General features: G+C 39.8%; 1 protein-coding gene across 1 annotated transcript in view; it reads right to left on the bottom strand.

The window, feature by feature from the left end:
• The window catches only part of CHST9 (carbohydrate sulfotransferase 9), a 201,690-nt gene that overhangs the window by 82,643 nt on the left and 94,798 nt on the right, over positions 1–24,249 (bottom strand). The window contains exon 3 of the mRNA XM_069468155.1: positions 13,361–13,402. Coding sequence (XP_069324256.1) covers positions 13,361–13,402 — 42 coding nt within the window. The remainder of the gene's footprint in view (positions 1–13,360; positions 13,403–24,249) is intronic.

Genomic DNA, 24,249 nt, shown 5'->3' with positions numbered 1-24,249 from the left:
TTGCCCAAGGTCATACACTAGTGCAGAGCTTGAACTTGCCCAAGGAAGAGAAAGCACCAGGATGAAACACAAAGCCATAGGAGGAAGGTTGATGGTGGCAGAGAATGAAATTGGCTTAACTGTTGTCCATCTTTACCCACCTGTACTTAACAAACAATTAATTCACAAATAGGTGGTTTATAAAGCCACCTATAGGTGTGGGAAGGGCAAGGAATGATACAACAGAAATTCACAGTATAGACCCGTGACTCATCTGGGAAGTTGAACAATTAAATCTCAAACTCATCGGTATTTCATAACTACTGTACTGATGTCTATAGCATCAGTACAGACAAATGAGAGACCAGCATTGATTACAATAATCAGAAAAGCTTCATGGAAACCTACCACTGCAGTACTAGGGCTTGCATTTTACCTCGGAGAGCACAGAAATTATTTTAATGGAGCAGAGAGTGCTCATTGATATAACTCAAACATACTTCAAAAAAATTCATAGAATCAAGCATGCCAATGCCCTGAGTGCTGGGTCATGAGAAATCTGGTGTGAGTGGAGGGAAGGGATGGAGCCCAGATAGAATTGCAGAGCCAGGGCCTGATGGTGAAACCTTTGAGAGCCATTCTCAGGGCGAGAAAGAATGGACCAGAGCAGCACTGTACAGTGTGTCACTCGCGTGGGAGGGGCAAGCCGGGATTAGCAGAGTGAAACTGCCAAAATTAGGAAATCCCACCAGGAGACTAGAAGAGCCATCCAGGGGTGAAGATGGAGCTAGAAATGGGGAGATCTCTTAAGAGAATATGATATAGAAGTAAACTCAGGGTGTCTTTAAACTTGAATTGCTGAGCTGTCTATTGTATCTATTTCTCTTATTTAAAAGTTTCTAAACTCTCAGTCTTGAGGACACTGGAAGGCGTGAGTGAGTGAGCTAGAGGCTCCGTGGGTTGCCAGGTGAATAGCTGGACTCAGTTTTTGCTTCCCAGTCCCTCTTCATCAGGAGAGGCAGCAGCTCATGGACCCAAATTCCCACAAGGCCAGCAGGTCCCAGCATCTGGCATTTCCCAACAATTCCCCGCATACTGTGTCCTGCTTAGATTGCTTGTCTTCTACTGGCAAGACCACCCTTGCCTCTGCTCTTTAAAATAGCAACGCAAAACAAAAATGTACAGCGATAAATGGATTTTACCCTCCACAGTTACAGACATGGGGCTAAAAATTGTAGCTAGCAGCTATCTGTCAAAGAATTGCAGACTATGAAACCGGGTATTAAATTAGATCATGTGCACATAGAAACTTCCAGCGTGCAAGATGTTAGGCTACCCTGTAGTATACATGTTACCTCTGTCATAAACCTCCATAAAGCCAGGATAGTGGAGTGCCTTCTAGATCTAATTCTTTCACTTAATCTATGAGCTTGGGCAGGGCCACTTAAACTCTGTCATTTATGAAATAAAGGATTGTATGATTCAACTAGTAAGGACTTTCATGACCCATGTAATATATCCAATTTCAACGAGTGGTGCCCATAATTTCTCATTCCATGAATTTGTATGGAGCATAACATTTGCTGAGTCTGTGCATGTTATAGCGATAGCTAATTTTCAGAGCATGTTACACATTCTGAATATAATATTCATTTCAAAGCTCTTTAACACACAATATTGGTACACTTACAAATTATTGCGTCATTTACCCTTCTACTATTGAGTGAACAGTTGTTAATTAAAATATCCTTTTATCATTTGATTACTTGTTTGACATGAAAAAATTAGCAAAAATAATCAAACAAACAAGAAAACCAAAGCTTGAGCCTGAGGCCCTGATCTATGACGAGAAATTTAAATACACTTATAAGTATCTGAGCATATTTTACTCTTCTAACAACCTCTAAAGATTTAACTCAAAAAAGGTCTCCTTGGCTTAGAAAAATTAGCAAAGAGCCTTACTCAAGGTACTGTGCAATTAATATCACTATTCAGAATTTCTAGTTGCTTCTCTGTTTTGTATATATTACCAGCAGGTGTTGTTTGGTATTGAACTTATTACATACATTTTATTATGATCATTAAAGATCAAAAATTTCATTTTAAAGTTTCAATTACCTAGATGATCTGTTTGCTCCTTGCAAATTAATAATCTCTTGACACAGTGTCTTTCATAGGATAATCAGGTAGAAAACGTTAGCTAATTTGAATTTAATAAATTGATTGTCAACTCTTCCTTTTACGTAAAAACAGGTTGGGCACACTCTTAGTAATGTCAATCTCTTGGAAAAATTGATGAAAAAAATTGTAAGTTCACTTGTGTTTATAAAATTAAAGAGCTATGATTGTGGTAAGTTTTATCATAAATAAAATATGTGAGTGCAGCACATATTAAATAATAAGATTCAGGAACTCTGCAACCATGCCGTCATTCACAAGCCTGCAAGAACATGTGCACTTCATTAAAGTCAATGGAGTGTACCAGTTCATCTCGGCATTATTCATAATCGAAACATTTCAATTTTAGTTAATACACACACACAAAACTAATTTAAAAGTCAAATGAGGAAATTAGTTCTATGCTCCTGTGTTCCAATTCCACAGTGATATCAACTAGCCAAATTTAGCCTCAGGAGATATGAAAAAACATCTAATACATTGAGTGAAAAACCTTTTAAAGAATTGCAGATCTGTTAAAATGAATGTTTTTGCAACCAACTCAACAGAAATACATTCAGTGCTGTAAAAGAGACCCTCAAACTACTCTATTAGGAAACAACTAAGCTTATCCACAGATTGACTTCTAGATTTCAAAAGCAATGAATTGAAAACTAGAGGATTTATGAAAGAAAAATAGAGTCCATTTCCTGAAAAAAATTTTTTTTTTAAATTGAACAATGATTGAATGAAAAATATTTTCTGTATACGCATTATAAAATCTGGGGGGACACTTCCCCTGGCTTACATCTCATAGATTTCTCAATTATAGTAAACGCTATGAATAACACATTCCAGATGTTTTCTTGACCTTTATTTCTGTGACACTCTTCTTTCTTGCTTTTCCGGTTTTTGCCATTATTTTAGGATCTCTCTCTTTTCCCGTTTTCACTGAGGGCTCTGCTCTGCATCTCTTACTTGTTCATTTCTACGTTGGCTCTTTTGACTCCCACCTATGAAGTTAATTATTCCTGAATATTCGCTTCCATCTGAGCCTCTTCCTAAATCTAGGTTTTATTTACTGTCATTTGCAGATATTGAAATTGACCCCAAAGCTACAAAAAAAAAAAGGTCTTAAAATTCCTTGACTTTCCTGTTAAGACACTTTTATAACTGTTGCATTCTGTCTCTGCTGCAAGGTCGCCGTCCTGGAGTTTCATGCCCCATGTTTAGTCATCCTGGCTCATTTCTTTCAAAGGCTTCCAGTATTTTCAGGGTGAAGGAATGTACTTTTTATTTTCCCAAGTTTGAATAATCACTAGAGAAGGAGTCGTGTGTGTGTGTGTGTGTGTGTGTGTGTGTGTAGGCACTGTGCAGCCTTGGGAGAGTGCAAGGGTGTCTGAGAAGGAAGGTGCATGTTGCCCGGCCAGTGGTGGGGACGTGGAATCAAGGAGAGGACGCTGACACCGAGCCCTGCCCCCAGCTCATTCACCTGCCTGCCTTGTCGGGAGCTTCCAGTCACTCCCTGGCCTCTCTTCGAGACTCTGTGGGGAAGGCATCCATGCTAGCATATTTTGTCCACACTTCCTAATGGCTGGAAGCAACAATGGCTCGAAAAATCCAAGTCCTAGAGAGGTTCACGTAGGGGCTCCCATGCTCCAATAGACTAGGCTGACCAATTGGTAGAGCAGTCTGCACAATTACTCTTGGTTCCGTGCCTTCCTTTCTTTTATCACTCTGCATAATTTTTACAAGCTCTTTTAAACCCCTTTTAGGAATTCCCTACTTCTAGTTTTTCTCTAGTCTATGTTACCTGCTTTGGAATGATGTATAACTGACCAGTGTATGTGAGATTTGGTGTTCCTTACAGGGTCTCAGTCTAAGTCCTGGACATTATTTCAAGACTTCAGCCTATTGGTGTGACTCTTGGCCTTCTACTAACTTCTTCAATGCACACATGCACACGCACCCTGTGGCCCTTATGTGGATTCGAAATTCAAACCCACGTGGTCAGCATCCACCTCTCTGCCTCACCCTTCCCTGGACCTCTTTCTTGAGAATTCAGACCGTGGTCTTCCCAGGCCACAGGCTGTCAGTCACCACTTATAAATATGAGCTGCTTCTGGGACTCTACACAAAAATATTACTGAATACCCATTATTCTGGCTAGAAACACCCCATGCTTCTTTGGTAAGGAATGTGGCTTGGCTTTTAAGCTCCTGAAAGGCAGGAAGGTTTTCGTGAACATCATCCCTTAGCACGGCCTACATGCTCACCGCTGCCTCTTTCTCCTGCCTTGCCTCACCCCTGTTCCCCTCTGCTCAATGCATCCTGCCACTCTGGCCTGGAACACGTGGCTCTTACCCGCCCAAGGATTTCACCTTTGCTGCTCCTCTGCACAGAATGTTCTGCGTCTGCTACATGGCTGGGTCCCGCTGCGTCCAGGCCTCTGAACGGATGCCACCTGCTCAGGCAGGCCTCCCTAAACAAGTGTTCCCTCTTACTGTTTCTACAGCACCCTGTAATTTCCCTGCAGAACATCTAACAATATCTAAAACAGTACTAGTGTTTACTTGGCCAACGCCCCCCTCAGTTAGACAGGAAACCCCTGGAACTTGGGTACCTGGTCGCTTGTTCACCACTGTGTATCTGGTGCCTAGCACACAGTATGGATCAACAAACATTAATCAAAGCAATAAATATTATCAGAGCTTTCTTAATCTCCAGGTGATGTTAGATCATTATCTTGGTAAAGGTGATGAAAATGTTTATATACACACACACACACACACACACATCTACTTATCTGTATATACATTATATATATACACACTATATCTATCTGTATATACTATATGTATATTACCTATATCTACATCGATCTATATTTATGTACATAGACATAGATACTACATATAGGATGTTAAAGATTTCACACATTTAAAACAACATATGCAATAGATGATAATATGAGGGCAGTTTGATAATTTGCTATCATCTTTTTGTTGCAAAAGTGAAGATTAACAATAGGAATAGTATGGTCTGCTCCCTGGAACTGAAGTCCTTGCTCAAGGACAGTGAATAATGCTATAAAATCACTTGTAATAAAGAGATCGTTATCTAAAGTCATTATCATACATGGGACATTCAAACTTGACATTGATTTTTCCTAATACTTCAAGCCTAACAATTCTCAAAACACCCAAATTTCTATTTCTGCTTTCTATTTCTTAGAAAAAAGGAGGATAAATCAAGGAGACATTGGAAAATTGACAAGTAATCAGAGGTTTATAAAATTATAGAGACATCCCTGTGTTTTAGTCATTATAAATATGCCTAGAACTGCCTGAAAACTGTTGTTCTTATTATTCCTAATTTAAAACGTTGCTATTAGTAATAACATTCATCGGGTGCCAGGCAGGTGGAGGGGAGAGAAGGGATGGGTATATACACACCTAATGGGTGAGGTGTGCACCATCTGGGGGATGGATACGCTTGAAGCTCTGACTCAAGTGGGGCAAAGGCAATATACGTAACCTAAACATTTGTACCCCTACAATATGCTGAAATTAAAAAAGTAAAAATTAAAAATAATAAAAGTAGAAAAAGTTGCTATTGCCACTTTTTGAGTAATAGCAGAATATCTTCACAACCTTGGGGTAAAAAAAGATTTCTTAGGATACTAAAAGGCATTAACCACAGAGAGAAAAATAATTAATTGCTCTTTATCAGAATTAAAAATTCCTGCTCACCAAAAGGCACTTTTAATAAAATTGATAGACAAACCCACAAACTGGGAAAATATTACAATACATGTATCTCACCATGGACTTATATCCCAAAGAATTCATATGTCCCAAAGAATATATGAAGAAGTCTTATGATCAACAATAGACAAGCAATCCAAAAAAGATGAGGAGAAAACTAAATGGACATCTCACCAAAGAAAATATACAGGCAATACGTATGTAAAAAGATGATCAATGTCATTAGCCATCAGAAAGATATGTATATTAAAGCCACAAGTGATACCATTTCACACCCACTGATGAAGATGAGGAGCAGGTGGAACTTTCAACATTGCTGGTGAATTGTTGATTAGTTTCTTCTAAAGTTAAACATTTACCTTATGGTCCAGCAATTCCACTACTTGGTATTTATTCTACAGAAATAAAAACATACACAGACAATCCTTGACTTACAACACTTCAATTTATGATTTTTTAATTTTATGATGGGTTTATCAGGGCATTAAATGAATTTTGATTTACAGTATTTTTTACTTATGAGTTTACTGGGACATAACCCAAATAGATAAATAATTTGTAGTATAATCATACAATGGCATATTGCATAGCAATAAGAAAAGAATGAACTATTGATATATGTAACGACTCAAAAACTGGCATGTGAGAGGAGCTTTTACAAAGTACATGCTGTGTGATTCCATTTATGTTAAGTCTAAGAATAGGCCAAACTAAACTATGGGGATAGAAGTAAGAAAATGGTGGCCTGGGCCCTGGGAGGAAATGCAGGGAGAGAGGGGATGGAGAAAACAGGGGTTGGAATTGACTGGAAAGGACAATGAGAGAACTGTTTAGGGTGTGAGATTCAATCTTGATTTGGGTGGCCATTATAGAGGTATACATGATTCTCAAAATTTATTGGACTGAACACTTAAAATTTGTGCATTTTATTGCATATGAATTGTACCCCAATTTAAAATTAAGAGATTCTATTATTTAGGAAAAAAAAATTTTACCACTAAACACCATTCACAATGTTTCCCTACTTTCTAGGCATAAGAAACATTTAAAATTTCTTATATTTTATATATTTAGCCAGCTTGATGTATGATGAAAACATTAATGCATCCAGTTCTATTAGACTAAGCCTGAATTTATTGTGAAATTCAAAACCATAAAGAATTACCAAAAACAAAATATCCAAAAAAAAAAAAAAACCAAAAAAAAAAACCCCTGCTCTGAATCAGGATTAAATTTTCAAAGATGAATGTCATTGCCACAGTACACCAGCAAGGGGAGTAGTTACACTTTGAGAAGAATTTTGTCTTCATCGCCACTAAATTATTCTATAGGGCACTTTAACGAGAGCAAAAAAATTGACTTTTGGGTGTAGCCACAATGGAAATGACAGATCATTTTAATGCAAGAGGAAAAGATTGAAAACCTTGACTCTCCAGATTACTTTGCACCTCAATGAGAAGGGGAAAAGCACTTGCAGATCAGCTTATTAAAATGATATGTTCATGTAATTCAGGTACCAAGAAAACATTTAAAAGAATAGCTAAATTAACTGTGGGATGCCACTTTTTCTTTGTTATTTCCACACAAGAATAATAATATGCAACCCCATTCCCTGCAAAAGCAAAAGACTCCAACAACTCCACGGTTTATTTTTATGCATGCAAGAAAAACAGCCCCAGTTTGTACAGAATTGACAAACTGCTTGAAAACCTAGAGTAGGTCTGAGAGTACATAAAGCTGGGAAAGAGTAATTTTTTTTCCCCCTGCAGGATAAGGACTTTTCAGTTGAGATTGTTAGGCTGTGAATCTGAAGGTTTATGCTGCATTTTTTAAAAATATCATCATGTTCATCAATTCTTATAAGATTTGTAAGGCTTAATGCTCACATAAGCTCAGGAAGGCTGTAGAAAAGTCTCTAACTATCCCTTCCTACCAGCTTTGGTAATCCTGGATTTACAGAAGAGAATGTTCAGACTGACAAGGAGAAGCATGCCCCTAGGCAAGCAGAAGTGCAGCCTGCCAGACAACCACCCTTACAATTCAGGCAACTGCCCTCTTTGCATTCTAACCTCAATAACAATCCTGACCTTGACTCTAGCACCAGAGCACCTTCTTCTCAGTTCGTCTCATTATCCAGAGAAGCTGAGCACAGAGGAACCAGCAGTGTGTTCCCTAGAAAATACCCTGAGCCGTGCTCTGCACCGGGCTGCAGTCCCGACTCATGTCCCGCATCTCTGCACTCTGCTGTGTTCATGAATATGAGATGTGCCTCCTTCCCTGAGTGCAATGACACTGAATACAGGTAAACAACAGTCCTTTCCAGAAACTGTGCCCAGGAGGACGCATTTACTGAATGCAAAGCTCTAGGGTACAAGAGCTGGTGTGTGGACTCACTCTACGTGGGCACCGGCAGTAGCTTGCAAAGAGCAACTTTTGCTTTAAAATCACACAGCACTGCAGCTTGTGCACAAAAGCAGCCCCTTACTCTGGGAGAGAGTTTGCTATCAATATATAAAAAAGTATTACCCTTGAATATGGTATCCTTGTGCTGGTGCATAAACCCTGCCTGAAGATTTTCTTCATGAAATTCCAAGGAACATTTCTCAGTTCAATGACCCTAAGAAATGATTTTGAATTACTCTCCACTCATAACGCAGAAGAAAAGTATTTCTTTTTCAGTCTCTATAAATAGAAGCCTACGGAGGTATAGGATCCAGAGTCAGAAGATCCAAGTTTTAGACTCTGCCTTGCACATTTTATCAAGATTCCCAAATCTGACATGCTAATCTGGGCAGTATTCTTACCGTCAAGGGTTCATGTGACTGGCCCAAATTAAACAGTTTCACTATGGCGAAGGATTTTTAAAAAAACAACGAGGAAAGCATGTAAATGAAATGCCACTGCACACACCTTTTCCTGATTTTGAGTTTGCCACTGAGTGGACATGAGTCTTGTGTGTTTCTAAGTTGGAAATGAACCAAAAGACTGTATCCCCAGGTTACTGACACCTGTGAGATAAGTAAAGGTAGAAATGAGAGTAAAGAAGAAAATATACAAAGCACCTAGAAATGGGAGACACGCTGATTAAAGGAGGAAACAGAATGAGGGTGTTGTTAGGGCTACAGAAATAAAATGAATAGATGTTTGTCTCTGCGTTAATTTTTAACGAGAGCTGGGTTGCTTCCTTGAGCAGCTCTGGAAGGAAGAGTGCACACAAACCAAGCAGAAACGAAACGGTAGTTGCAGAGGGCAGTGGGGGCTGGCTGGCAGTGCACCAGGAGATTAAAACACCTTGAAGAAAAAAACTGCTGTGTGTTAGTGGAAGGGAGGGAGAACGCTCTGTCTCAAACCAACCAGGAGAAGCATCACTTGGTGCTTCCTACCATGGAGACGGCAGGGACAGCCAGACCTCAGCATGGCTCCTGCCGTGTAGGGAAGTACCAAGTGTAGAATGAAGATGTTAAGGTGTCCTGGGGCGAGGTCCACGTTAGCAGGTTCCCACCGCTGACTGAAAGAAATGTACAGGTATCAGGGAGCTTGGAGGGGGACTCGTGTGATTCATGTTGGTGGTCACAGAGGAGTGGGCTTTGGGAGCTAAGCTCGAAGAAAGAAAAGCAAAGCTCTGGGTTCCCCAACCCCTATTGAGTCTTTGGAGTTGTATATTCACAAGAACCTAGAATTTTGTCTGAATTTGATAGGCTTCTCCTAATGTTTCAGATATTATTCACGGGAGATGCTTACATTCATTATCTCCGAAGATCTTGACGAGTAGCTAGCACCTTGCATTTCGTGTGTCCTTAATGTAACAATCACTGACTGAGTGAATCAACCGTGCTCCCAAATGAGGAATGTGTCTCACATTAATTAAAATAGGAGTCAATAATGTGTAAGATACAGCCTATATTTTCTTTATTACCACCATTTGGCAAATTCAGGACGAGAGCTCTAGCCATTCAAATCTCCCTCTGAGGTAAGTTTAGTAACTATCAAGATAGAGCTTGGCAGCTCTCTCTCGGGGTCCCCAAGGCTCACTAAACATTTTAAGAGGACACTAGACATTTTCCTAGTGGCTGATGGGATAACCGACTCCCAGCTGTGGGAGGCAATACAGTCTCGCCCATCACAAACAGCAAATTCTGGCATGAGGTTTCGACATGGTGCTGAAGGCTTGGGGGCAGGTAGCATGCAGTTTGGCTTTTTTTTTTTTTTTTTTAGCAACCTTTGAAAGTTTATTCATTCATTAGCAAAATGGATCTATTTGTTTTCAAATAGATAGTTGCACTGGTTTGTTGTCTTAGTGACTTTAACATCTAAGTCAGTGGTTCCTAAATTTTAAGGGTTACAGACCCCTTTTGGCTTATTTTTTATTTGGCTCAAATTCTACTTTTCTATTCCAGAGGAGGTGAAAACTTGCTGCCTTGTGTGCCAGGGAAGAACTAAAACTCAAGTGGCAGTGGAGGCTGGGAATAAGCTGGGGTAGGGGCTGTGAACTAAGGGGGGAAGGTGAGACGGCAGGAGGGTCAGGCAGGGGTCTGGCTGAAGGCTGTCCTACTCTGAGCGGTAGCCCCACAGCGGGAACTTAGCTGATGGTGACAGCACATGACCTTGTGGACATCTTTTCAGTGAGCCACTCGCTTACTTGACGATGACAAGAGTCTTAGGATCACAGGCTGCCGACTCTGAATAGAAAAGGCACTCTTCTGCCACACCAGTGCTGAGGCTGGAGCACAAGGCCTCCATGCTTCTGGGATCTGCACTGACCCCAGATCTTCCAACTGTCCCCTCAATGGCACAAGCCCTCAGTCACCAGTGTAACTGCTTTCATCTTCCCCAACCCCAGATCATCAAGTCATTCGTTTTGGGGGCTCCGGAGTGCACAGGTGTGGCTGTACCTGCAAAGTCATGTTTTAAGAATGGGCTTTTAATTCTGTTCAAAAACATTTTTACATGTCCCTTTCTTCTTTTCATTCCCCATTGTAATTTTTTCTCTTTCCCCAGAGATGATGAGCTCCTAGTCACAGAGGATCATAATCTATAGCTGTATAGCTGCCATCTATAGAGCACCCTTTATATGTGCATACATGGTACCTGTCATAATCTCAGTAGCCTGTGTAAGCCATGTACTGCTATCCTTATTCTGATTTATTTTATTTTTTAGAGGCGGGGTCTTGCTCTGTTGCCCAGGCTGGAGTGCAGTGGCATGATCACAGCTCACTGAAGCCTTAAAGTGCTTCCTGGGCTCAAGCAGTCCTCCTGCCTCAGACCTTTGAGTAGCTGGGCCTACAGGTGTGCACCATCACACCTGGCTTATTCCTATTTTATAAGCAAGAGCTCATCAAGCTCACCCAGCAGGCCTGTGGAGCCTGTGGAGCACCCATGTCAGGCTGCTTTCGGTACAGAGTGCATTACAGTTTATAAGGTGCTTCCACATACATTATAAAGCTCCCTGACCTATAAATTAAATGTTACTATTACCTCCATGGTACAGGTGGTAACATTGAAATTTAGAGGGGTTATGTGACCTGCCCGTGTTCGTGGGTGGCTGAGTTAGATTTCAAACATGTATCCTCCTATTGTACATCCTACGCTGATCCAACGGTATAATGGAAAGAAAATAAAAGCTTGAATTCCGGCGCAATCTCCCTCAAATTTCTTTATATCCATCTTCAAACTTATCTTTTTTCCCCCCACCCCTCCTTTTCTCCTGTCTCAAGAAGAAGCTGATAAAGTGGTCTCCTTTGTCCCTGAGTGGTCTTAATTATTCTCCTCGCTTCACATTTGTACGCTATGCAGATGACTCTCAAACCTTTCTTTCTCTGAGCTCCAATTGCTGTTTTAACCACTCACAGGGCATCTTTTCTTAGCAATACACCTTTACATATAGACCACACACCACTCTCCCAACCCCTCAGCGCTCTACAACTAACTCTGTCTACTCTGTTTTCCTTGAGCAATCCATATGCTTTTATGTCTCCGTGCTCTTGCTAGTACGGCTTGAAACGCTGTCCTTCTTTTTCTCTACTTGTAGAAATTGTATTCATCCTTTCAGAATCAACACAAGGGTTATGCCTGTTATTGAATATTTTCCTGACTCTTTGGGTCAGATTTAATGGCTTTTTCTCTGTGTTCCAAAAGTACTTTGCTTATTGGGATAACACATCACTTATCACGTGAGGATATTATTTGTCTTCGTTTTTGTGTTAACTTAGGGGCTGCCAGCACGAGAAGACAAGAAGAGAATTTTATTTATCTCTACATGCTCTGATGCGATAAGCAGGGCCCTTGGCTAAGTGTTCGTTAAATGAAGAAAAGAATAAATGAATGGATGATGACTCAGTTACCACTCCTAGTTTTCAACACACCCCAGTGAGGGCATAGTCTGATTTTTTTCCCCTCACCTCAAATCTTGGCTATTATCCTGGAAATTTGTCTTGCTTGCTTTGTGAAAATATTGAGTTTTAAATGAAACAGAAATTACCTCTTATTTGAAATTATGAAAAAGGAGAGAGAATGACACATAATTTTTCTGATGGAAGTAACTCCTGTCACCCAAGTGATCAACATTACAGATAAACATCCAAAAAATTAAAATTTCTATTTGTAAATTTTTAAATACAATAGTAGGAATTGATTCTCTTGTATTACTAAATTCTTATAGTCACATATTACACAATAGTGAACTTCATTGGATTGGAATGATTTGGGAAGGTGGGGAGGAAAAGCCAGCCTGAATATGGAAGTCAGAATTTATTGGAAGCAATGCAGTTTTATTGCTTTCAAAGCTATGATCTGTCAATAAAGTCTGTCTAAGGAGACATCTATTTAATGACATGTATCCTTATTTTATAGCTGAATCTTTTTGCCTAAAGACCACTACATGCTGGATGAAGCCATAAAAACGATGCACTCTTTTTTGCTTGGGTTACAGGTGTCCCCTCTATTTCGCTTAGCAAATCCATTCCTTGCAGACAATTCAAACGTTCATTTCATCTTAACCTAGATCAAATTCTCAAGAATTATGTATCAGCAATATTTGAATCAATACAGTTTTACTGTATTCATAGAAGAAGACATTGTGGAAAATAAAACAATATAGTCCAATGTCCCAGAGAAGTGTTAAATACTTTTAAAATAAAAATAGGAAAAGAGGTAAACTTTTTCAAATGGGATAAACATTAATTATTCATCAAGCTAGATATAGCCAAAATCTATCTGCAAAGCCTTGGTTTCCTTTGTAAATTCCTCGAGGGAAGGGTCATGGTTTGTGTGCTTCTCTCCCCTTCCTCCAAGACTTTTATACACTCCAACATTCCACCTAGGCTGTGCATTCCTGTGGTGGCTTTCATTACAGAACAGGTGCTGAAAAGCAACACTGTGAGGTTTTCAGATACTCTGGCTGTTTCTCTGCTTTTCTGTTCCTACCCAAGACTGGAATATTATGAAAGGAGGTTACTCACTGAGTCTGGCTACCGGTTGCAAGTAATTTACTGGCCCCCATCCTAGGGGAAAAAAAAAAAAAAGAGGAAGGAAATTCATATGTTACCACCATATCCAAAGACATTTACAAAACTTTCTATACAAAGATGCTTCAAAGCCTCCAATATTTTCTTCATATTAATACCAAGGAAAATCGTGGGTGGAGTTACGAAATACATCATCCCCTGTGTTTGTGGGCTAATGCAGAGGTGACAAGCTTGGTGTCATTTATTAGGAAACCTGGCATTACCTTCAAACTTTGCCACAGGAAAGGCTGAGCTTTGAGCCTGTGCCCTCTGTGGCAGGGCTGGGGATGGGGGATGGGGGGTGGACAGGGCTGGGGACGGGGGTGGGGATGGTGGGAACACGGCCATCACAAGGAAGACGATTTCCCTGGATTCTCAGCCTTCTACTCCATAACATAGCAACATGCCAATATACAGTTATATGTTCACTTAAAATCTTTGTGTAAAATTGAGTACTTAGCAAAGATGTCTTTGGGTAAAACTGATACTCAGGACAGATAAGCCATGTGCATCTCCCAGCGTCGAGTGTCAGTGGTCCTCTCTTGGATATCTTAGCTTGGGAACCTTGGATGAGTAAATGAGCTGAAATCTAGCGTAAATGAAGGTGGCTCTGAAGGAAGTAATCTCATGGATATTTAAATTATCCAGAACTAATGGTATTCCTTTTCTGTGGGGAAGAGCTGGGAGAAAGAAATTTTGGGGTTTTCCTTGAACCAGTGGGTTCTTATCATGATGAACAAGAAGGGTCTCTTTCTGCCAGATGAAGTCGGCCAAATGTAACACAGTGTATTTGTTCTTGTTCAGTCATCTTATGGGGGGGACAGGGGAGCCTCAGTTCATTCTGAGAACAATTCTAGAGAATGTAATTATATGACTAGTTAGCTTTTGGCATTTTGGGTTACACAGCTCCAATTCTTCCCTTAAAGAACACTATAAATATATAATACATAACATACTGTAATATATTATATACTGCATATTATATCATATATTTTACTATAACATATAATATTTAATATGATACTATATATGAATGTATATTCTGTATTATTTTATAAATATATATGTAATTTTTGCTCTCTGCATGCCTTTTAAAAATATGTTGATTAAAACTTGAACAAGTCTTCAAGGATGGTGTGGCTTAAGGAGTGGTAGGATTAATTCTCTGTCCTGCTATCCTTCTCCATTTAAATAACCTACTCTCAATGTGACTCATTTATAATATTGTTTTGCTAATCCTAATTGAGACAAAAATCTTATTGGCAATTGCCTTTTTAATCAATCATTCAGCAAATTTCATTTGTGCCAAAATATACCAGTTTATACCTGCATCAGTGAAATGCTTTTCTATTTTTAGAATGATTTAAAAATACATCCAAGGGCATTTTTGAATTGTATTGTTATGAGTTTCCTAGTATAAGGTATTGGCAGCTCTATTTGATTTAGTAGTATCTGCATTTTGGATGAAGGTATTTATAAGTCATTTATATACCTCATCAATAAGTTACAGGTCCTTCAGTACAACTGATCCCCACGGGTTGGGATTTGATACGTAATCCACTGCTCTTACCCGCTTTATTATAATTGCAGCTCTATATTTACCTGTCCACCCATGTAACAGCAGCATGATTAAGGTGGCACTTTCATGGCTTAGTGATAAGAATATTGTTTAGGCTAGAACTCAAAATCTTCCTTCATACAAAATTGATTTTATCCAGCATATTATCATTATTTATGTATTCTGTCACTTAATCCTGGGAGGAAATTAAATTGGGGTGGAAAAAAGTAGCTATTCCAAAAGTCAAAAGCATCTGCTTCTTCATTTTTTATGACACTCTGCTAAGTTGTTCATTGATTGTATCAGGGATTGTTCTCATCAGGGATTGCTTTTAAGCTATCTGGTTTATTATTATCAAATCGTTTCCTTAAAAACTGTGGGCACAACAGGCTCTTTCCTCCGTCTCCCTGAAGGCTGAAATAGGAAGCCCGTGCAAGGTCATGTGCCAATTTCTTAAGGGTATCTGGAAACCCGACATTAGGACATTATCATGAGAGACACTCAGGTATTGGACACTCTTCCCTGGTCTGGTTTGTCTCTCCACACTTCCCTGAAGCATATTGGTTAGTTCAACACTTGTCTCCCAAACCATACAGTAAACTTTTGAACACAGACAGAGATGATCCAGTTTTAATTTCTCTTTTTGACTTCTCTGAACCTAGTTTAGTGTCATACATAAATAGGCATTGAATTAAATGAAATTTTTAAAGAGCTATTTATTTAAGGATCTGATAAGATAGAAAAGTAAATTCAATTTATTTTTGATTTTATAAATTGTCTCCTAAAGAAAAGTGTTTTCTTCCACTTTCCAGTAATAGTAATAGAGTATATAGCTCCTTAAAGGCTTTGACCATATCTTCTAACTCATTGTTATTACTATATATATTTTTATGTAATAAATACTTAGGATGTTAGGCTCAGTTCATACAATCAATATCCACTGACTTACTTGCTACATGATCATATATTTAATAACTATGAATGTTCTCCAATGGTCAACTGTGAAGACAACTTTTAATGTCAGCAGTGGGGCTTGCTTTACAAACAGAAATTAATTGGATCTGGCCAGAGCCACCCAAATAAATAAGAGTTTAAACCTCATCTCAAGTATACGTGTTCTTATATTGTGTTCAAAAGATTGAATACAGAATTAAGACTTAATTTAGTGGCATAGACAATCTCATGAAACAGAATCTTTCCCTTTTATCCCATTACTTTATCTTGAGTCATTTTTGTCATCTTATTTTTTTGAGACAGAGTTTCGCTCTGTTGCCTTGGGCTATAATGCCGTGGGGTCAGCCTAGCTCACAGCAACCTCAAACCCCTGGGCTCAAGCCATCCTTCTGCCTCAGCCTCCTGAGTAGCTGGGACTACAGGCATGCACCACCATGCCTGGCTACCTTTTTCTATATATTTTTAGTTGTCCGGCTAAGTTCTTTCTATTTTTAGTAGAAATGGGGTCTTGCTCTTGCTCAGGCTGGTCTCGAACTCCTGAACTCAAGCAATCCTCCTGCCTTGGCCTTCCAGAGTGCTAGGATTACAGCATGAGCCACCGCACCTGGCCTCCCATTTTTGCCTTCTGTGGTGAAGCACAGTTCGCCTGTTGAAACTTGGTGTAAACACCATAATAAGTGAATAGGTCTGCAGCTTTGATGGAAAATCAATTTTTAAAAAATTAGCATTTCACTGATCCTGATAAGTCCTGAGGATTGGAGAGGTTCATGCAGCATGAATGGCACACTGAGCCAGGGAGAGCTCACACTCCAGTGAGAGAATACAAATATAACCATGACGTACTTTCTCAAAGAACTCAAAGTAATTCTGATCAAGTGACAAATTAATTAAGTTGTTTATCATAATCCTTACCTAACATCTTTACCAAAGAAAAGGTTAGATAGCTTCCTAAGGCCATGTGAAAATTTGTTGTTAAAATTGAAATCGGATGACATTTGGATTGCCAAAGCCTTGTTTTCAATAATGAATCGTTTTTTTTTTTTTTTTTTCCCAGCTAGACCTTGCAGAAATGTGATTATCAATATCCTCTTAATTTTACAACAGATATGGATACAAAAAAATCATCACAGTGAAGTTTTGGTCCTTTGGTTATTTGGATGCAAAAAAAAAAAAAAATCATAGTAAAGTTTAGGTCCTTTGGTTGTTGGATTGAAAACTTTGTCCCATTTTTTTCTTTTGAAATATTGATTGGGTCTAGCTTTATCTTTTTTCTCTTTTCTTTTAAAATTGCCTGGATGCACAATTATTCGATCAATAATAACCACAATAACAGCTAACATGTACTGAATGCTTATTAAATACCAGACATACTGCTGAGCACTTTATGTGAACCTTACCTAATTTAATATAATAAAAATCCCATGGGAATACTACCAGAACTTCTGCATATGGAATACAGCTACATGTTTCCAGTTCTGCACTTTCTTACACAAACCACACCTATAATCATCATTTATTTATATTTCCTGGTTTCAGTTCCATTAAGGGGAATTGAGAACGTAAAATTGCAAAGCAGAACCCAACGTTTTAGATTTGTTTCAGTTTTTTTTTACCACTATCTTGCAAATATCTAATTTTACAGCATTTTATTTTTAGTAATTCGACTTCATTGAGTCTTTTCAAAACATTTTCATAGAAACGGCAATTCTCTTTTATATACCCATATGTCATCCAGTTACATAATTTATAATTGAATTGAATAATTATATGAACAAGCACAATTGGCATAGCAGGTCTGGGAACAAACACACTGGCTTTTGGTCCACATAACATTTCCACAGGTAGAGTCAGAAGTTTACAGGTGGGCAAGAGGGCACCTAGTGTTGAGCTGGATCAGTCAGTGGGTTATAGTGAAGGAAAGGAAAGAGCTGCTGAATCAGGCAAATCATTTAAGAGGAGGTCAGTATAAAGAACTTCTATTGTATTTATACTTTAACTGTGTATGCATTATTTTGATAAAATTAAAATTTAAAAACCATTTAAAATGGAAGGAGAAGGAAGAAGAGAGTGAGCTTAGGTACCTTGCCCAAGATTGCAAAACTACAGGTGGAACTAGGATTTGACTCCAGAATTTGGCCTCCAAGTCTAGTATTATTTCTCTCTACCCATTATGCCTCAGGACAGAGAGGACTGTGATGGGTTGGGTGCACCGCTGTAGCCCAGAAAGGGGGATTGGGATGGCTAAAGAGTGGGCAGCAAGGGAACAGAGCAATAGAATATAGAAGAAACCAGGAAGTAATGAAACAGTCTTAGAAATTTGCAAAAGAGCCCTGCCATTGAGTTTAACCCATGTATGTCTTGACTTCGTGCCTCAATGGTTCCAAACAAAAGGGGTTTCAGCAAACGAATTCTGCCTGCTGATGCTGCCAACAGAACTGGTTTTTGTTAACTCTGTACTGGAAGGACTCCTGAAGGGCATCACTTCTTTCTCTCCAGCAAACAATAAACAACAACACAGAAAAAGCTGTGACTCAATGGTCCCATGGAAAACCAAAGTTGGGATCAAGCTTTAGGAAATCTGCAATTCAAATGAAGTACAGTTGTCCCTAGGTATTGTGAGTGATTTGTTCCAGGACCTCCCACGTATTCCAAAATATGCAAATGCTCCAGTCTCTGATATAAAATAGTGTAGTATTTGCATATAACATATGCACATACTCCCACATACTTTAAATCATCTCTAGATTACATATAATAGCTAATAGAATGTAAATCCTATGTCAATACTTGTTATGCCGTATTGTTTAGGGAAAAATGACAAGAAAAAAGTCTGCACATGTTCAGTACAGCTGCAACCACCCTTTCTTTTCCTGAATGTTGTCTTTCTGTGTTAGGTTGAATCCACGAGCCTGGAACCCACGGGTACAAACACGAAGGACCCACTCTAATTTGAATGTCATCAGCCACTTCTAATCTTTGGGTTTTACAGGTCCTATTTCCATCAAGTCCTTCTTTGGGTAGGACCATGTAAACACCAGTTTTGAAGAACTCCCTAGTCTCCTAGAAGGGATGATTTTTTATAGTAGCTGTTTTAAAATGTCTCCAAATAGATTATTATGTTTTCCCATTAAGTATTAATGATTTCAGTTTATGTTAAATGCTTTCTCTGTTTCTTGCCTTGGCATTTTCCAAGTTATTTCCCTTCAACAAGAAAATTAGAAAGGTATTAAAATTTCTATGACTTCATAATGAATTCATAAAAAGGTTAAGATCTTTAATGGCTAGCCCTTCAACAAAATTACGTGAAATTGTTCAAAATGTTTGTACGTGGGACATCACTTTTATACGCTTTCAAAATGTAGCTGCTCGGTTTTTAACTTATCTGGTTTTAAAGATAATTATTGCAATCACACGGCTGTATATGTGGTTGAGATTGAAAGCCTCCTTCACATAAAACGGTCTATCTTTTTGGAAGGAGATTATAAACCATGGATTAATTATTTAATTAACGTGAGTATAAAAGTAGAGAATATGGGTAGATGGCTTATTTCATTTTTTTTTAAAGATTTCAAAATTAGTTAATTAGCAAAAAGGAAATACAAGTAAAAAGAGTGATGTGGGGGAGGCGCAGTGCCAGGGTTTGTGTCCCGTGCTCCTTTTCAGGGGACCTTGCACTGAGGTCACCAGGCTGGGATTTAGTTTCGGCAGAGGTGGCCTCCTGTGCTCGGCCAGCTGCCTGGTGTGCTTGTCCTTGTGCCAGGCCTCCTGTGCAGGAGCAGCCAGCACTTTACTGCATGCTTTGCATAAAAAAGAGTACAAATTGAATCACATCCGGGGAGTGGCTGAGAGACACGACTTGCCCTAGAGGCAGCCTTGAAAATGAGAATAGTACTGAAAAGGGGTGGAGGGCCAGAGCCCCAGGCCTGATTTTCCAGCTGTTTTATGAGAAACCCACTCACTCAGCTTCTCTGGGCCCTAACTCCCTGCTCTCCATCTGCGAAATGTCTAATGTCCATTGCAGCTTTGCGAGTCTAGGAAAGAGGACAAAAAATAAAGCGGGTCTTCATTATCACGCAGTCACCAAGTTTTCCCTGTCTATGCTGTATTTAGTCCCCCACCTCACGCCACTCCCTAAGTGCTCTCATCATATATGTTAGCGCCTGTGATCTCGCAGCAGTGCCCTAAGGATGTTGGGTCATTGGCTGGCAGGGCAGCCTGCCTTAATCTTGCCACGCTATCTCAGCAGAAATGTCACTGTCTCTCAATTCTTTCACTCTCGCCTATATGTGATTCAGTTCCAAGTATATAAACACCCTTCGCTTTGACCTCTCCTGAACTTCAATTCCACCTCTCCAAATTCTACCTTCCACATGAGGGTCCTATTGTTGGATCAAGTGCAGCTAGACTTGAATGAGACTCGTAATCCTTTTCCCCAAACCACCCGTCCCTCTGAGCTTGCACATGTGTCTATTATACAGACACTTCTTCCTACCATTCAGGCGTGTAGCTTTGACATCCCCCCCGCCATCTCCTCCCCGCCACACTTGCTTCCAGACAGTCACCTTTTGATCCTTTCTTTCTATGTCTCATACTCATTCTTTTTCATTTTTTTAGTCCTTTAACCCTCCAGCTTGCCAGCCAAGGTCCTTCGCACATCAAAGCCTAGACTATCGCAACTGTCTCCAAACTGGTCTCCCTCGTGTCAATCTCCATCCTCATATTGATTTATCAAATTAATTGTTTAAAAAGATTGCTTTGCCCATGCTAATCTCCTCTTCAAAATCCTTTATGTTATTTCCACTGTTACAGGATCGAGTCCAACTTTGCATTCTGTGCTTACTAAAATACAGTCCCTGCTTACTTGTCTAATTCAGAACTCTCCTGTACAAATTCTGAAGGTCCCCTGAATAGGCCATATTCATTTCTAATCCCAAGCCTGAAATGGCTCTCCTCCTTCTGTTTGAAAAAGTTCTATTCCTTCTTCAAGATCTAAACTTGATGGTTTCACCTCTTAATGTTCAGAGCGGTTGTCTTCTGAACTCCAAGAGGTGTCACTCATTTGGGATGCAGGCAATAGGACAGGAGTAAAGAGCATGCCAGGCCAGCCCTTCACATATATTATCCTATTTGTTCCTTAACCTTATTGCACACATATCATCACTGTCTCTGCTTTATAGATGACAGTGTGGCTCAGAGAGGTTAATAACGTGTCCAGGTTACAAAGTTGCTACTGCTGGATTCAAATCCTGGCGGTCTGGCCATAGAGACCATGCTTGTAACCTTTGCACCACGTGGCCTATTGTAGCTTCTCTTGTTCTATAAATCCTTCCATGCCAACTGTCTCTACCACACACAAGCTCCTTAAGGGAAGGCTGTTTGTCTCTGTCCTCTCTGTAGCAGGTGACAAACACACAGAGACACCCAGTACGTGCAGCCTGAGAGGTCCAGGAATGGAGCGTAGCAGCAGAAATAAAGCAAACCCCTGACAGTATCTGCAGTGTTTAAAACACACACACCCCTTCCTTCTTGATCTTTCCTGTAATTAGATCAGACTGCTGGCTGCATATTTCACAGATGAGAAAAGGGGTAATATTAATAATAAAAATACCTAATACATTTCCACATTTCAGAATGTGGGCCAGATAATTAAGATTGTTACAACCTCCCTCCCTCCTTCCCTCCCTGCCTCCCTCTCTTCCTTCTTCTCTTTCTTCTGTTGCCATTCATTCACATGCTCCCTGTCAGAACAACAAACCTCTGGGTTTGTTATTAACATTTTCAGCCTAGATGCTCAGAGACAGAGGGAAGTGATCTCAAGTAATTTCCAAATGCAATAAAAAGATGGCTAAAATTTATTGTGAACACACCACGTGCTAGACCGAGGGCTTGGCAGGTATTATCTCACTTAATCCTTGTAACAACTCTGTCAGATAAAACTCTTATTATCTCCACTTTGCATATAAGGTGAGTAAATTGAAGGAGATTAAGGTCATACGGCTCACAAGGGACCCAGCAAGGATTCCAGTCCCCGCAGTTTGGGACGAGAGCCTGAACTCCTGACCTTTACACTCGACTCCGGCCGGGAGTAGACACAGCTTCGTGACATGCTGGGGGCATATATGAAATGAGTTTATTTCCTTTGAAGGAGCTCCCTAAATAGTATTAGAGTGCAACAGGAATGCTTCCAAAATCATTGCAGACTTAACCAGAAAGCAGGAGTGTGGCCTTTAACAAGTTAACCTCTCAAGGCTTCATTCAATTCATTTGGGAAATTAAAACTCAGCGCCAAATGATCTCTAGAATTCTTCCCAGATGCAGACCTTCTATTATTTTAAAGAGGCATCTGTGGGCGGTGAGTGTTCCCTGATCTTGGAGTCAGAAGAACTAAGGTTTCTTGGAATAGCTCAGCACCCTTACTGTCAGGCCCTGTCACCACGATTTGTAGGTTTGTACCTATCACTTCCAGCTTGTCATCTGCTGTCCTCCACTGTCTGGAAGACAATCACCCAACCCAGATAATCATCTGGAAGTACAACGATCTGTCCTTTTTTGCCCCACTTTTCACATATGCGAGTGTTTAAGATCAACGTCTCAATTTCTGAGTTCTTTCTTAGCCTGCTCCGTGGCTGTGGGTTTTGCTCTTTGGATGGGAGACTTGCACTCATGTCCAATTCCACCTAGTTGCAGGCTCTGGCTAAGAGGAGCTATGCCTGATAAAACAATGCACCTGATCTGGAAGGGCATTTGAGTCAGTCCTTCCCTTCTCAGCATTTTCCAGGATCGCTTTGCTCATCAGCATGATCCACATCAAGCTTTTTCTTTTGATCTGAAACAAAGTATCTTTTTGCTTCTGTGCTACAAGCATTTTCTGGGTAATCTCATTCATTTTGTTGGCTTTGATGAGGATGATGTTAACACCAGTGACTCCTAAATTTCTAAACTGTATCTCTCGCTTGAGCTCCAGCCTCAAGAATGTGCTCAGAGCACATGGCATTAGGATTTCTATGAGCACCGAAACAGAGCTTACCTAAATATCAAGTTCCCTTCCCTTCCAAACATGCTCCGGCTCCAGTGCGGCCTCTCAGGGAAGGCACCACTCAGTCCTCAAATCAGGGGCCTTGGAATTCCTCTTGCTTTCATTCCCCTGCTGCTCATGTGCCGTCAATAACCAAGTCCTGTTTCTTCTTTCTGCACACATTTCTCAAATCCACCCGACTTCCCCATCCCCACTGATACTTCCCTGCTTCTCACCTAGATAATTACGATAGATAGCCAAGAAGCATCTTTGCTTTGGTAGGTAACAGCCATTTCAAATTTAAGATATACAAACTAGAAATCTCCTTTTTTCTTCATCCCCCAAGTGTCTTCTGCTATATCTCAGCTAATAGTTTTATTTGCCATCTTGCTTACATCAAAAACCTGGAGTCATCCTTTCTCTCTCTCTTCACTTATCCCTCCACATCCAATCTATTGGCATGTGCTGTTAGGGCTACTTCAAAATCCTTCCTAAATCTGATAGCATCTCATTATTTCTACTGAAACCACCCTGGTTTAGGCCAGTTCATTTTTCTCTTGGTTTACTTTAACAGCTTTCTTAATGGTCTCCCTATTTTTTTTTCCCTAGAATTCCTCCCAAGTCAGAGTGCTTGAAAAATAATCTCATTCCCTTGTTTTAAATTCTTCAGTGATTTTTCCATTGCAATTATCATAAAATCCAAACTCTTTACCACAGTCTACAAGGCCCACATATGCCGGATGCTGCCTTTATACTCACACTTGTTCACCATGTTCCAGCCACACTGACTTTCTTCTTCCTTCAACCCACCGAGCTTGTCCTGCCTTTGGCCTTGCTCGTGGCTGATTGCCTCACATCATTCAGGATTCAGTTCAAATGCCACTTCCTCAGAGAGGTCTTCCTCTACCACTGTAGCTAAAGTGGTATCCCATGTAGAACTCCCCAGAATTAAATTTTATCCTTTCTTCTTTTTTTTAAAAATCTCTGTACAATTATAATTTTATCTCTTCTAATGGGATAATGGCCAACTGAAAATAGAAAAATATGAGCTTACTAAAGCAGGTTAATATTAGAAAAAAACTAGTTAAAGAGTTTAAAAAATCTCCTTGAGATACTCATTTCAATTCTTTTGGACATATAACCAGAAATGGAATTGCTGGATCATAAAGCAGTTCTATTTTTTTTTTTTTTTTTTTTTTTTTTGTTGAGACAGAGTCTCACTTTGTTGCCCAGGCTAGAGTGAGTGCCGTGGCGTCAGCTTAGCTCACAGCAACCTCAGACTCCTCGGCTTAAGCGATCCTACTGCCTCAGCCTCCC

This window comes from Eulemur rufifrons, chromosome 5, assembly GCF_041146395.1.
Source record: "Eulemur rufifrons isolate Redbay chromosome 5, OSU_ERuf_1, whole genome shotgun sequence".
Lineage (NCBI taxonomy): Eukaryota > Metazoa > Chordata > Mammalia > Primates > Lemuridae > Eulemur > Eulemur rufifrons.
This window is presented reverse-complemented; position numbering and strand designations above follow the sequence as displayed.